Here is a 17,399-nt window from a genome sequence, read left to right on the forward strand (position 1 = left end):
TTTCATAGACTTCTGTTGTAAAATCTTTAACATTAGCTGTTTATGATTCTCGTAATTTTTGTTTAGTTCATTAAAACATTTTAATATGATCTTTCTAATTGAATCTTTACAACAACATCAAATGGATTAATTTCCTTTACTAACACTGCTAAATTCTTTTTCCTTTAAAATCTAAGGCATTTTTAACATTCGGATCATGTAAATCAACAATATCGATGTTTTTCTGATAATTTAGAGTTTTAAAATTTGTTCTTTTAACAACAACATCATGTTTGTCATTACAGGTCGAACACCGACAATTCTTTTCTTATTAGCCAAACTAACATATTCTTTTCAACTTTGATCGCTTCAGTAATTTCATCAGCTTTTTCGATGTGAGACATTATAATTGGTAAATAAATGTTTTACACATCATCAACTTCTTTTTCCAATGTTTTTATTTTATCAGCAACTTCATTTGAACTCATGAAATTTGCAAGTTTGTTATCATTTATTCTGCTTTAAAATCTTCAATCTCGACAGCAACATATCTGAATCTGGAAGGTTTTGTAATTACATTTTCTAACTTGTTATCAAAACTCATTTCTCAAACTATCAAATTCAAAACTATTATCTACATTTTGAATAATTTTGTGTTCCAAATACGTCAAAAATATTTTTGTGAATCCATATTTATTAAGCAATAATTTGTTAAACAACTTCTTTAAAATCTTTACCATCACTTCAGTTCATTCAACACAAAAACACATAAATGACCACAAATTGGGGGATCGTTATAGTCTTGAATCTGAGAATCATTGTAGTAGACGCTTGATTTTTTCAATATTTAATCAATTCTATAGGTGGTTTGTCCTCAATTCTTCCATACGAATCAAAATAACATGCATTCTTATCATTTTTATAATAACAAATCCAATGCGTTCCACTTCCCATAAATCGAGTCTAAATTTCACAATTCACATTCAAATTTCTTTAACTTTTTTCAGGTAATGTATCTCTCATGAAGATTCCTCTAAAATGTTTAATATTTATTGCAGATTTCTTCCAATTCCCCGAATGTTAAAGGTTTAAATTTTTTTTTCAATGTTTGATTTCACGTAATTCAAAGATTTTTTCATCTAATCCAGATCCTGTAAACATCTTCCAACTCTTTATCTAACCAATTTAAAATGTTTCGAACAATAGGAGAATCACATCTTTTTTAACGATTGGAGCAGCTTTACGAACATAAGGAACAACATTTTTAACAACTGGAATATTTTCTCCAAAATCTAATAGGTAAAATCTTTCAAAAAGTCCACCATTTTTGAGTTCTTTCAACTGATTATAAGAAATTTCTATTCTGGTTCCTTTATTGTTTTTCTTATGTTTATTCGAGTTTATTGTATTGTCTATTTGTTTAAAAATATTCTTATCTTCGCATTTTTTTAGTTGATCTATTTTTAAAATTGAATTACTAACGGGTATTTTTCTTCTTAAAAGCGGATTTTATTTTTTCTTTCTGATTTTTGCTGAAATTTACATTCACCTCCATTTATATAGGTTAAAATTTCAAGTTCTTCCTTCGATTCCCATTCCTAGTTTTCTCTTCAAAAAAACATTTGCTCCAGCTGTTGGAAGCGCAACAAATCTTTCACCTAAACTAGCATCTTTTGATAAAAACTATCCATTGCCTTATTTGCAAAACTTTATCTGCGATATGTCTGGAATTTGTGTCTCTATGTTTTGCATAAAAAATATCGTGTTCCATAGCAGCTTGATCTAATTTATTTATACCAGTATCTCCTCTTTTTAGTCTTTTTTTCGAGTTTTGTGCCGGGCCCCAGATACTGATAAGTTGGTACGTTGTTAATTCAAAAGGTAAAATTGTTGATAAATATCATTTCAAAAGTCCACTACCCTCATCATAGATGAAACTTATTGCCGGCAAAAACTCGTTTTAATTATTTAATTCCATCAGGTTTTTCAATCATTTCATCAAGTTTGTTCGAAATAAAATCTTTAATAGCTTTCTTTTCGTTCAAAAAATTGTTGTTTCCAGCCTTCTCTTGAGCATAAATATAATTAATAATTCCATCGAGTTTTGTCAAATCGTTCGATAATCTGTACTCAATCTTATTATCACTGTATTTTCTCACACCTGATCCTTCGATTCTTTTTTCCCAAATTGGGTTTAATCAAATTGAGATATTTTTTACCTTTACTTGGACTTTGGTTTCTTAGTTGAATGGATCATTATTTTTGTAAATTGAATCAGATTTCATAAAATTTCAGTATACTTTTTCAAGTCTTCTTCAGAATATAATAAACGTCTTTTTTGGAACATCAGTGCCTGTTAATAATCTCCATAAACCTTTGAGTTCCTTCATATGTTTTTTTCATTAATAATGATATCATTATGCTCAAAATTCACGGGCAAATTTCCAATCATAAAACTTTTCTTTTTTCTGTCCCAATACAAACCAAATTTATCATCCTTTGCTCTAGGAAGAAATTTTTTACCAATTTCACCAATTATTATATCCGTTGTTCCAGGACTTATTGGTTCAACTATGGTAGAGTCTTCAATGTTTCGAGGTCTAAATGGTGTTGAAGATGGTAATTTTGGCAATTCAAACTCAGATTCTGGTATCGAAATATCAGCAAATTGTCGTACAACTGGAACCTAATTCATTCAAATTTTGAATTATCGCTTAAACATTTTCAATTTTGCCCTCAACATTTTTTATTGCAGATGTTACAGGTTGATTAATTTTTTGAATAAATTCTTGTTCTTTTTCATCAATTCGAATCTGTTCTTTAAATTCTTTGATTAATTTCTTTTCTATTTGATCAAGTTTTTTTGCTTCTTCTGAAGTTACGTTCGCCATTTATTTAGGAAAATTTTGAAACGTAAACGTGGAACGTGGAAACGTGAACACGAAACGAGATACACGAAACGTGGAACGTAAAACGTGAACACGGAACGTAAAACGTGAAACGTGGAACGTGGAAAACGTGAACACGAAACGTGAAAACGAGAACACGAAACGTGAACACGGAAACGTAAAACGTGAACGTGGAACGTGGAAACGTGAACACGTAACGAGAACACGGAAACGTAAAACGTGAACGTGGAACGTGGAAACGTGAACACGAAACGAGAACACGAAACGTGGAACGTAAAAACGTGAACGTGAAACATGAACGTGAAACATGAACGTGAAACATTGAACGTGAACGTGGAACGTGAACGTAAAACATGAAAACAACTAGATTATCACACGTTTTATATTGGAAAATTTTATTCAAATATTTAACATTTTTTAGGCTTCAAAGTTTAGATTAATAGTTAAAAATCCATAGTCTTCTTTCCAAAATTTTATCACACAATTCATTAAAGTGGTTAAAACTCTATCAGATCCCACATAATTGTTATAAATCTTTTCTCGAATAGTGATCATCTTGCTTAAAAATACACAACATATTCAGGTTATTTCTTATAACTTGTTTATCAACCTTTGAAAATGCATTGGAAAGATAGATACAAAGATATGTTTTTGTGACGAGACATTACGAAATCTTCCTTAATAACGTCCTGATTTTCCAAAATACAATCATCAAAAATGATTAACGAATTGGGTTTACATTCGCTTAACGGAACTATGTCCTCAGAACAATTATAAAAATGTGATATTTTTTTGTTTAAGTTTTTCTCAATATTTTCAAATCTTTCTTGTAATTTTTTATAGGCGTCTTGTTCTAAAGATTTACTAAAGACGTACAAATTGGAATAAGGAATCAACCTATTGTAGATAAAATTCAATAATAAAGTTGTTTTTCCACACTCACTTGAACCAACAATTAACAATCGATTGGTTGATCTTTCTTATTTTCTTCAAAACGTTTTGAAGTTTTTATCTGATCTTTTTTGCTGAAAATTTCTCCATTTAAATAGAAGATTTTCATCTTGAAGCAACGCTTGCGAAAATGAAGCTGTTTCAAGTTGACTTCAGAAAGCTCTAAATTAGTTTTAAACTTGGAAACATCCCTATACACTTAGAGGAAGAATCAAATTATTTTTATCGGTTTAAGCGGTTTTTATTCTGACAATTTTGTAATAAATATTAGTGAAAGTTCTTTTATTGCATAGGATTTAGTGAGAAGAACATAACAAAATACTATGGTTTAAACAAAGGATATTATACTTTCGATCAAATAAAAAATTCCTTAAAAATTATCTGAAAACATTCAAACAATCGGATAAATCTTTAACTTTGACGAAAACAAGTTTGAAATGCAAAAAAAATTATCTCTCTAATAAAATTCAAATAAAATCACCAGTAAGAATAATGTTTTCAGCAATTATTGTAGATTTATTAGGGTTTGTTCAAGAAAACTATTGAGCCAAACAGGTATATTTAGGAAATAAAACGCCAAAAATTTAGAACCGTTTTGATGTAATTGAAGTACATTGTAATCTCGTTGAACCTAGTTTTGAAAATCATTACGAACATTTACACAAAGAATCTGAAAATTTTGTACACTTTTTTCCCAAGTGTTGCTTATGGATCAAAAATCAGTGAAAAACCAAATGAAATCGATTATATTCCAAATTAGAAAAAATATTAAAAGAATTCAAAAAATCGTTCTAACTATTCAAGACTCTGAGGGAAATTTATTAAATATTGAGAGTGTAAAACACAACAATATATTTAAGATTGTCTAAAGAATGATGAATCAAGGGGGGAACGAATCGTTCTTACCTTCAAATTTTCAAGAAAACAACTTTTGAAATTGTATAAATTACAAGAGTCTATGCCATAGACCCTTTCAAAATCTTTCATCCTGACACTGTTTTTATCAATGAATCTGGGCTTTATTCTCAAAATAAAAATTACTAGTTAAAAATTTCTTTTCTATCTAAATGGAGTCAGTTGTAGAACTTTACTCAATAATCAACTTTATATTCAATAATAAAGACATTGTAACGATTGTAGACGAAAACAATGTAATCTGGTTTAAGGCTAAAGAAGATGTTTGTGAAATACTTAGGTTATGAAAAAACAAAAAACGCAATTAAATTAAATGTTGAAGATGATGACAAAATTCAATATTTTTTTATTTAAAAAACAAGGGGCTATTCGAATGGCCCTTAAACAATCTTCATCCTGACACTGTTTTTTATCAATGAATCTGGACTTTATTCTTTAATTTTGAGATCACATAAAAAAGAGGTAAAAATCTTCAAAAATTGGGTTACAAAAGAAGTTTTACCGAGTATTAGAAAAATAATGGCGAGTACAAAACTTGAAAACGAAAATAAGCAGTTTAAAAGATGAAATAAAACAGTTACAAATTTCAGGTCAAATGAAATCCTTGAAAATAGAGATAATCAAGAATGCGGAATGGAATTAATGAAGAGAGATATGAAATGTAAAAAAAATTTTGATAGAAAAAGCACCATGTTTTTTGTATTAATTAAGAAGAATCACATGTGGGAATGGCCTTATTATGTTATCAGAGCTCAGAAACGAGAAATACCAAAACCGATTAAAACATCTAAAAATAAATTATCCTGAATTAGAGATTTTGTTCATTGATGACGAACCAAATTCTATCAATCTCTACAACCAAATGAAAGAATCTTTGAATTTTTATTACAACGGAAATCATTTTACTACATAATATGGCAGAATCTCGACTGATTTATAGAATATCTAAATTACACGATGAAAATGTTAAACTCTCGATTTATTATATTTGTTTGTAAATGTTTAGCATAAACTAGGTAACCATCGTAGAATTTTTTTTTCATATTCACAAGGCGTTTCGTTTTTTATAACTTTCGCTGAAAATTTTTTTAGCACAATCTTTGCAAAAGCATCTTTTCTATCTTTACTATACAATGCCTGTTATTAAATTCAGAAATATTTTTAATTTCTTTACAAAAGTAACACTTTTTCTCTTCTAAAGTTAATTTGTTCATTTTATCATATAATTCCTTACAATAACAGTCTTTTCTATATCTGACTTGACACTTTGTACATTTCCTTTTGAGACTCCTATTGTATATAGAAAAAATTATTACACGATGAAAAATGTTAAACTCTTAACTTATGATATTTGGTTTGTAAATGTTTTTGATAATTATTTAACCATTTTATAGTTCTTCACATTCACATTGAGTATCTTCATAATATAATCTATGGTGATTCTTCTTTACACAATCTTTACAATATGAGTCTTTCTTATCTCTACTATAGTGATCACTATTAAAACTCTGAAATTTTTTTTAGTTTCTTTACATTTAAGAACATTCTTTATCTTCCAAAGTTAATTTTTCTATTTTATCATATAATTCTTTATGATATTCCCTTTCACAATCTTTGCAATTATAATGCATTCCATGTTTCCTATTTTTATCTTATAAAATTCATTTAAATCTTTAAATTCTTTGCACTTTGTACATTTCTTTTGATGTGCCATTTATATATAGAAAAATTATATTTACAGTTTTTGACTTCTTCAATTCATATTCATAATAAACTTTCCGGTTATATTTTTCTTCAAGTTAAATCTTTTATACTATAAGTTACAGGATCTGTGTTATTAATTTGATAAATCACAAAGATTTCTCTTGACCAATTGTTCTTATATTTGTTCGAAAATGTTTGTTTTTTACTAACAATTCTTCATGATTCATTGACTTTAAATTTAGTTTTCGTGGTGAATTCAGGTGGAACATACTTGAAAAACGGTCTCTAATAACTCTTTTTCTGCATCATTATCTACGTCTTTAGGCTTCATTTTTGATTGTGCTATGAACAGTATCGTTATATTTCTTTACGATTTCTTGAAGAATATCGATCCATTTTAAAGTTTTTATTAATCTCAAAAAGAACCTTCATTCTTTCATTTTGAGTTCTGTTATATCTCTCTACAATACTTGATTTCTCTTCGTTTTCAGTATGATAAATCTTAATGTTGTATTTTCTCAAAAACTTCGTTAAATTCTTTATTTTTTGTAAACTCTAAACCTTATCTGTATGAAGTAGATTTGGCGGTTTGTGATTGATCTTTAATCGCGTCTTTTACTATATCTTCGAAAGCTTTTGAAATATCCTTTGCCGTTTTTTCTTTTGATAGCTCTTGACAAGCATATTTTGAGAAAGTATCAATAACATTTAACATATACTTGAATCCATCATTTTGATCTGAATAGTTAGACATTATAACTATAATCTGCTGCCCATAAAATCGTCAATTCCTAATGTTATAATTTTTCTCTTTTTAAACTTTTTTCGTACTGGTGCATGAATTTCTCGAGCTTCAATCTCTATTCATCTTTAGTCTTCAATTCTTGCTTAACAGGTTTTGGATTTGGAATTCTTTATAAAACTTACTCTTGTTTGTCTTACATTTTGAAACATTTTGCTGCAATACTATACAATCCGTTTTGAGTTTGAACAATTTTTAGAATCTATATTTTTCGTTTTCTTTTTACACTTGTGACAGTGAATTAAATCATCTTCCATTTACATATCAAAGTTTCCAAGTTTATTTAAATTCGTCTAATTATCAGATTTTGCTTCATTTTTTATAGCCATACGGTCTGTATCGATCTTATTTTCTAGGACAATTCTCTTATCATCTTTAGCGTTCAGTGCCAGCTTGTTTATTGGTAACAGTGTACAACTCATGTTTATTACTTTTGATGACTGTCATCTCCCTAAAATTCTTCTTTATCTTCGAACAAACATCTCTTCAAGTTTTCGATATTTTATTGTTTGTTATTTACAACGCTTCTCTTAATTCCTTTACACCTAACTGGGTTTTTATCTAGATATTTTGTACGAGTACATCTTAGACCTTAAACCACAAAATTCTTCTAAAACTTCGCTACTAAACTCATCTTTGAATTTCCCTATTACTTCTTATTTTTAGTAGTGAAACATTCATGATCTTTTGGGATAATCACTTGTATCAAAGTCATCTATATTTTCTTTATAATTTTAAAAGGATCTCGTTTCAATTCTAGAAAAATAACTGTCTGTATCCATGTAAAGATTCAAATCAGGATCAAACTTCTTTATTTTGTTGTAATAAAACTCGTACATTAGCAATTTTGAGAGGTCGAGAACTGAAAATTCCTATGTAAATCGGTTTGTTAAATTTAAACCTTTTGTTTGTACATGTGACTCGCTATACAGTGTCGTCAAAGATGTTAAAGCATTTGAAATTTGTTTTCTTAGCTTGTTTCATTGAAAATTCTTCATTTCCAAGCTTAATATCACATCTGTTTTTCTCACATTTTCCATAGATTTTCCAAAAACTGAGTTGTTCATCAGCTTATAAAAGTCCTTTTCAAAGTCGCTTGTAGCTTTGGTTCTCATGTTTGTGTTAAAATCAATGTATTCTTTCATATCAAAGGCTTCTGATCGAATGCAATACTCTATTCACATGTTTCAAAATCATACCTTGTTCCAAATAGAACTTCAATTTCTCGAATGAACAACGTATTCAGTTTTATCCAGTAGAGTTGTGCAAAGTTTGTTTTTAAAATGTTCTGGAGCAAGAGGTAAATCCTTGTGATGTTCGTGGTAAAATTTGTTGGATATCCAAGATCGACTTCGAGAATATAGCCATAATCTTCCGTCGCCAGTGAGTTCTAAAATTGTTTCTTGCCATCTTCTTTTGTATACGTTTTAGGATCCATCCACTTGATATCGTTATATGGTAAACTTTGCATGAGGCCATACCCCATAAAGGTTATTAGCATCGAGATAGTAGTAAATAGTTTTTCGGGCTTTGTCTTATCAAAATCTTTTAAATATTTGTTATTTGCTTTCACATACTGTGAAATGCCTCCGCGAATACCTTTTTCGATTCATCAAATACATATTATAATCACAAATTAAATTGTAATTCTATCTTCGTTAATTTTAACATAGCATTCCCATGCAAGACTGGGAGCTGTTAGATAGTGTGCTGTGATCAAGCTATAGCAATTCAAACAAATATTCTAAAATTTTCAAAGATATCAGCGGGAGCAATAGAACATCTTGAATGTTATAGAGATCAGAGTAATTTCCTAGATCTTTTCTCTTTTTAATTTGTTCCAAACATTTAAGTAGTGTTGAAAATTCTTTCTCAGATATGCTCTCATCTGTCAAAAGTGAATAGAAATCTTGAATTCTCAATTCTTCTGTGTAATCAAGTTTTTCAATACTATCGATAAATTCGTAAGGAAATATACCTTTCCCAGATAGAATTTTAAAAGATTTCTTCTTCGTCATTTGGCTGTCTTTCTATAATTTCATTTCAGTCCATCTTGTATAAAATGATTTGTATGTTTGAAGTCTTCTTCTTTAGATTTTTAGCTAACTTTTCTATAGACGAGGCCATGAATCTGAACGTGTCTTCCAAACGAAAAACTTGATGAATTTTCTGGCTTATCACCCCCCCTTCGAATTCATAGCCATATCCAGAATTTACAGAATAATTTATATATTTTTCATCGGTGTTTGCAATCAAATCAACATTTCCATATTGTTTAGCCAATTCTTTTATGTACAAATGAGTATCGTAATTTGACATATTGTGGCAGAAAACGGGAATATTTTGAGGAAATTTTGAGATTCAAGTTACAAGATAAATTTTGAGCAGCACCTCGAAATTTGCCGGTTAAATGACAATGATCTCGTACTTTTTTTCTTGTTTGATTATCAAAAACCCTCACATTCACAAATATGCAAAGACTGGAATTTTGTACGCTAATTCTTCTTCTTCGGTCAATTTCATAGGTTTTTTGTTCCTTAGAATTATACTTTTTAGCTATGTATTTTGATATTTTATTGAGTTCTTCAAACAAATTTTGTCGGGACGTTTTTTCAAATCTTCTTCATTTTTGGCACGATAACATATCGGTTTGTAATGCGATTGGTCACATTCAGACACTAAATATTAGAGTAAAACCATAAGGAATGTGCCTCTGAATCTTGGTTGTAGTCGATCTTTGTGGATTGTTCTTGCATGTTCGGAATTTTTTCTAATATGCTCTCAAAGTCCATATAAATTACGTACGGATGGTTAAATTTCCTTTTGATAATTAGTAAATTTAGTTGTTTGACCTGGAATATGGCATAATTGGCTTACAAACTTCATGATTTTACAAATTTCTAAGTGATCTGTTAAATCTCCAGATTTGTTAAAAATGGCTTAAACATCTTCTACACAAAAATTTTTCTTTCTTTTAGTTTAGACAATGCGAAGAAACAAGCTTATTTAAATCGGTTATCAAAACATAATGAGATTTATCATCTTGTTTAACATACAATAAATCAATGTTTGTTATCAGCGTCATATTTTTTTTCAGAAATTTGTAACGGAACAATGTTAATATTTTCATCAAAACTGTAGACATTGGTATAGACATTGTTGGATACTTATACTTGGAATTGTAGCTTCGTTTTTTCAAATATTTGTATATCTTTCAGAGACATTGGATACTCAAAACCTGAAAATATTTCGTCATTCACAAATTTTTCGTATTGCTTTACACGTTCACAGTCTCTTTCTGGTTTTTCAATAGCAACATCTTATTGAGTATAAATAAAGCAAAAATCATCTCTATTTTTTATATTTATACAAGCTTTTTTATCTTTGATATTCTTTGGTAAAATCGATGTATGATCCTGCATTCATCATTTCGTGTTTGTTAAGGCTCAAAACTAGTTGTTTACAACTTTTAAATGTCCATCCGGAACCTTTATTTGGATTATTCGTTTGTTCTCGATGTGTTAATTTATTAAATTGCTTAGTAAAAAGTCGTTTACGTCAAAGATTTCGTCTGCTTTGATAGTTTAAAATACATTAGACATGTTTGCGGTTCACCATTCACTAAAGTTATCGTTGTATTCACATTCCAAAGAGAGATAGCCCTTCATATTTTTAACATTTTCTTGAAATTTCTCGATTAAAACTTTTAATTTCTGACCGCATAATTGAAAGATATTTGTAAATTGACATGGAAATTGTCGTTCAAGTTTGTTAAAATGTATTGCTTGAAAAGACCGTGTATTGAGGATAAAACTTCTACATCAATGATATTTTCGAATTTTACTTTAAGAGTTTTATCAATTTTCTTCGATCATTTCAGACTTGGTTTTATCGTTAGTACCGATAGCCAACTTTTCAGCTATTGAATGAAGTTTTTCATCATTAAATAGGTCGAGATTTTTCTTTTCAACTTTAAATTTCTCTTTAATTCACGTAATTTCTCAATATTAAACATGTTTTCGTGATCGGCAATTTTATTTTCTCTAGCCCACTGTCTTAAATAATTTAGTTCATTATTGTAAAATTTGCTTGTTTTTTTTCATGACTTTTAGAATTATAATGGCGATCATAGTTTTTTCTTAAAATTTCTATTTTGCAGAACGGACATGATATTTTTTCGCGCTCCATTTAGATAGAAAAATTTATTTAACTAAAATGGTGCTTGTAAACCAACGATTGCGCCTCTCACGGCGTGATATCACTACGGTTTTATATGACGCAGGCGAAGCGATTATCGTGATGGGTCGGTCTGTAGTAGCACACCTGACTGGTCATTGAAAGATTTTTTCCTTTATTCGTAGCAGATTTGACAACATTTTACAAAGCAACAGCTTAAGAAAGTAGAAGCAAAACAGCTATAGATTTGGTTAATTTTTCATTCCTCAGAGTAGATAGTAATGTGCCGATCCTGGATCGCATTTTTGGAGACGAACGACTGTAGATTCGGTTAATTTTTCATTGAGATTTGCTGTGTTATTTCTCAGCTTCCTTTATGGTACATTGAAACAGTATTTTTACATTTGCTTTTCGGTCGGCTCCGAAAGTGCGCCAGGAACCCCATATTACTATCTACTTATATATATATATATATATATATATATATATATACACATATAAATGAAGCTGCATGCAGCATTTCAAGTCCTTAGACCGTTTTCGAGATATTGTGCAAACAAGCAGAAAGAAAAAAAAAAACATTTCCAGTCTACCAAGTGATAGCTTCGCTACCACACAGCCAATAACAATCAAAGTCATGTCGTTCGCAAGATTCTACTAACAAACTGTAGAATCTTAGACCGCATGTTGTTGTTCGTTTTTCAACTGCACGAAAATTACAGGTCAGAAGTAAGACCCCTGAGGAATCGTCTGTTTTAATTAACCGTCTGAACAATGTGTGGTGCCAGACGAGTCGTTACAAAGAACTCTCTGTTTTAAGATATACGATGTCACCTAGTTCTGTACGCCTTTTCAAGGGAGCCATAGTTAAATAGTTTTTGTAGAAGAGTATAGAGTATAAAGTTTAAAGTATAAAGTATAGAGTATGCATAGCGCTACATAGTGAAAAGCCTTTGTGGCAGCGTAATGCAAATCCGCTTCGTGAGCTGAACAAGGGCATGAATTGCCGATGACCTATTTTAAAATCTAAATCTCAATTTATTGACAAATTGAAAACTTTTTAAAAGCGAAATATTATTGTCAATATTAATTTTTGGGAGATCTTAGGACATTGTTGGTATTTAAACATTGTTGATTAGTCAATAACGAGTGACAATTGAATGAAAGAAACAGGGAGAAAGTGGTAAAAGAGTGGCTGGTGACCACTGTACTTCATTAAAATGTCAGAATTTTTAGATTGCATCAAATATTGCCCTACACACATACAGGAAGGCTATATTTATAATTACAATCCATTCAAACAACGGCATGAATAAGAATTTAAAGAGAGATTTTTATTTTTAAAAAGCTTTGTTTTAACTGTTTTTAAAATAATTACTTCCCTTTCACCAAGGCTTAGAGTTTTTGACCCTAGCGCTTAAAATATATTATAACAGCTTGGAAACATTGCCTTGCGTTCCTTGCATAACAGCTGTTTCCACAGAAAAGGCATCACTTGCTATCAAATTCTCAAATCCTTAGTGCATTACTAAAACCAAAAAGTAGCCTATATTTTCACAAATTATAAATTTCCTAGTTTTTAAACGGTACCAAATCCCGATCGTTTTTCCTACAACACCTAGAAAGTGTAGAAACAGGAAGGGTTACTCTTATATTATGTAATGAGCTGTAATCATGGACCTTATGGTTCTGAAATTGAGATATCTACCATATTTTACAAGGTAGAAAGACAGCACCCATGATTTTGAGGTGCTAAAAACTGATTCTAGCATTTACCCTTCGAAGAACGGTGTAGATTCAAAGAAATTCCAATAAATTTGGATAGGTTGTTGATTAAAGACAATAGATGTGAATTTAAAATACGTGTGCCGCAGTTTGATTTTGTTTTACTTTAAGAACATATTTTTGTTCTATACAAAGTAAATTTAAGAAATTAACTGTTTAATTTAATGAAATATAAAATAGCATTAGGCTGATTAGTCACCGCATATGAATTTTGTGCTCTTTCACTAAAATAATATTAATAAACTCAGAGAAAAAAATTATTTAATTAAAATTAACAGTAAACATTCGTCTTTATTTATCAATGTTACAATATAACGTAGCTCATTCATCGTAGATTACCTGAGTCTCGTCATTGTTACATTTTAGTAGAAACTGCAGCTGCGTATGTTAGTTCTTAGCACTGTAAATAAGTTTTCTATCAATTAAAATCGCTTTAGTTTAAAAAATGTACTATTCGTGATAACATAAAAATACAATACTTTAAATAGTATTCAAACATATACGTACATTCCAATTTGCACTAAACAGAAAGCCTCTTTTTTGGGTACGGCAAAAACCGATGTGTTACTTAATCTGGGCAACCTTATGGATGTCCAGTTACGGTACATCGCTAACCCCAAATGACGAGTTAATGGGGTGCAAGGATAGATCGAAAGGTTTACTGCGGGAGATGACTGTTGGAGTTGGTGAGGCTCTCTAAGTGTTAAGGGCTGTTGCTAGCCAAGACATAGGCGTGCCACCCCCTGTTTGCTTTGATTGGAGACGCTGGTACAGAGCTGGCTTTCCCTTCTTCTAAGGAGACATGACTGAGAATAATCAGTCGGCCCCCAACCCCAACCTTACACATCTCGAATAAAGTCACTCCGGAAGCAGGACAAAAGTCCTTTAAGGGCTAGGTACAATTTCTTAGCTTCTTGCCCTAAGAGAAACCCCTTCATACTGAGGAGGCCTCCAATATTAATCTTCGACATTAAACTAGAACTGTGTCAACAATACATCCAAATACATCGGAATTTTCGACTACTAACATGTCGCTGATATAAACCTATTGTAGATTCCCAAATGGATAAATACACTTTGGTGTACAAAGTATTTCTACTTTTATCAAGTACAAAAATGTAAGACCTGAGCTATCTGCCCATTACACTCTCCCAGTGTTCCCCATTTCAGTTAACGTGCCAAAGAAGTGTGGGTATGGATTTTCCTTAGTCTCTCACCTTCTCTACTGAGTGCAGGGCGTGCGTGTACAGTTTTTTTGTTTTGTGTATTAATTTGGTTTGTGCTTATGCTGACTGCCTTAACATCTAATTGTTTTTGATGTAATATTGTTCTGACCTCAGTTAGAATTTGGCGAGAGTACCACTATACTTTCATTAGATTTTAAATTTTTTGAGCTTTCTTAAATGTATAATTTATGGCTTTACGACGCCTGGATAGGAACAGGATTGAATACTATCCATTAAACGTTGTGTTTTATTTATGCAACGTACATCAGTAGTTAAATTGGTAATATTTGTATTATCTAGCTATGGGGTTTTTACTAAGATGAATGTGTTTTTATCTCAAACAAAACTTTTACAGCAGCTTTCGCAAACACTTCAGGTTTTCATGTTCAATTACTCAAGTTCCTAAGTGTTAATCTTATATTAGGTTTTCCCAATGAATTCTTATAATTGCTTATGTTTCCTAAACAGTGTTTCAGAAATAATCAATGCTGTTTTGGGAACTGCATATATGGAACATGCAAATCGTACAATACTCCAGCGCCTTGCAAAAATATCGGTGATACGGTAAGTAATTGCTTCCATACATTCATTCACACGCTGTAAGCGCAAAACTTGCTAGTATTTTGGGAAGATCATGAAAATAAGTAGATATCTCATATGTTATAGGAAACAGATCTTGAATTTCAAAAACTTAAAATGTTTTACTGATACGTTTGCATTAAGTATTGTAATAGGTATATCTAGTATACAACAAAGTAGGAGTTCCATTTACGTGTCGTGTAGCAGACTTCCCTGAAGTTAGGTGAAACATTTCTGCAGCTGATTTTATACTCGAAATGTCCTTGAAGATGGACAGTCAGTTGGATTGATAACAAGTTTGACAGCTTTTAGAAATTCAGAAGAATGCCACCCAGCCTAATGGGTGACTTCTAGATTTTAATTATCCTCAGCCAGGTTTAATCCTCTCTAAACGTTCTGCGGATAGTTTGGTTACTTAAAAGCTAATCAGCTAAATTATATTGAGGGACACGGATTAACGTTGACCAAGTATAAATGGCGTTTCATTTAAATTTCAAAGCCTGTAGCTACTAAACTATCAAGTGTTTTACCACAAAAATATACATTACCCAAAGTATTGCTATTCTATAATGAACGAACAATAATTAAATTTACACATTCTGATAGTTAAATAATTCATTATACATAAATTTATGTGAATTTCCAACTTGCAATTGACATAAAACACAGACTGATGCATTCAGTGTTGTGTAAAAAGTTGTAAAAAGTGTAAACATTAAAAAGTTCAGTCTTTGCCCAAAGCTTTAATGAATAATTAAGTATAAAACTTATGTCTGGAGAACATTTCATAATTTTTTCTAAACTTATTATTTATAGTATTAGGAAATCCACTAGTTTACAACTGGGAATTGTAATTAAATCGCTGGTGATAAAGTACCATTATTAAAAATTGTATGATCCTGTCGTAAATACTATTTACTCCACAGTTACCAAATTGTAATAGTTTTCTACGTCAAAAATATGGCAGCCTCTTGTTTACCTGTACTCCCAGTCGATTTGAAAACCACGTATTCAAAAATCCAGATTGATGTTTAAAAAATAAATGTCAATAAATTATATTCGTAAAACCAGAGGCGTAAAATCATAGCCAGAAACAAATTAATATAGTTTCCAAAGTTTATATTAATAAAAAAATAGCAGTCGTGGGACTGCCGATAGAAGTGAAAACGGAACTATTAAGTTGAGAGTAATTAACAATACGTTATAGTAGCAGTACATCTGTAATTGTAAATGTGACGCGTTTTTAATTTTCCAATTTTAAAATCCACGAAAAAATATTATCAAATAACTAGAAATCTATTTTACCACGCTAGTAAGATAAATCTTATACCGTAATAATACTCATTTCATGATGAAGAGGTTAAATATTAAAAACATAATTAAAATGAATAATGCTAAATTTTAAATACAAATATTCGAACAAATATTAAAAATGTTTAAAAAATATATTCGTTGTTTTCATTATTCATTTATAAGTGAGTAAACACCGAGTGAACAACAGTGAGTTGAACACCGTTGTAAATAATACAGTTATTGCTACGGATAAAGTATATAATTGCAATAACAATTAAACCCACGATATTTTTAAAACTAATAAATTAGTTAAATTAACTTGGTTCTTTCGTAAAGGTATTTTTATTGCACAATAAACTAATTTATTGAGTTAATACGGTATCAGTGAGCCAATGCGCCAACTACAGTTCCGGCAGAAACGTTCACTCATCACTTCATACGCTACTACAGGCTAAACTAAACTTCCAATAAAAAAATGATAAATTACAAAAAAAAATATTCATCTATTTTCACACAACTTTCTCGCTGAAAAATTTTGTCTGACCAAAAAATAAAAAAAATCCTCGCTTACTACTTTTTTCTTGTCATTGTAAAACGCTATGTAAAATGTAAACAATAATAAAAATCATTTCAAAATTTTTTTAATATTTAAAAATGTAACCAATAGATTGCCAATATTAAGAGCTTTAATTTGACGCATCTTACAGAATTGTACGACATTGGCTTCACTTTTAAATCGCGAGAGGAAGCCGTAAAGGTCACTGATTTTCTCAGTCTGTTTTCATACTCCGCCGGGACAGTTTTAACACAGCGAGACTGACTTTTTCATGCAGGTTAGTAGTCCGCGGCCAAGTCTACGGTTAAAAAACACAGCGAGACTGACTTTTTCATGCAGGTTAGTATCATTAGCATGTCGGTGACGCGAACCGAGGATTTTACCCTCTACCAAAACGCTCAACGCGCCTAAAGAAGTTTTCACTTCAAAAAGTATCCACGTCCTTTTTTACTTGATTAGGGACTTGAGGAACCCCATTGCATTTATTTTATGACCTTTAGGGGTGATAAGATTTTCAGGATGGG

At 30.5% G+C, this 17,399-nt stretch overlaps 1 protein-coding gene across 1 annotated transcript in view; it reads left to right on the forward strand.

Annotated features, from left to right (window-relative positions):
• Nucleotides 1-17,399, forward strand: part of LOC124356234 (prion-like-(Q/N-rich) domain-bearing protein 25) — a 102,039-nt gene that overhangs the window by 12,163 nt on the left and 72,477 nt on the right. Inside the window, exon 2 of the mRNA XM_046807419.1 lies at nucleotides 14,916-15,011. Coding sequence (XP_046663375.1) covers nucleotides 14,916-15,011 — 96 coding nt within the window. The remainder of the gene's footprint in view (nucleotides 1-14,915; nucleotides 15,012-17,399) is intronic.

Source organism: Homalodisca vitripennis, chromosome 2, assembly GCF_021130785.1.
Source record: "Homalodisca vitripennis isolate AUS2020 chromosome 2, UT_GWSS_2.1, whole genome shotgun sequence".
NCBI classification, from domain to species: domain Eukaryota; kingdom Metazoa; phylum Arthropoda; class Insecta; order Hemiptera; family Cicadellidae; genus Homalodisca; species Homalodisca vitripennis.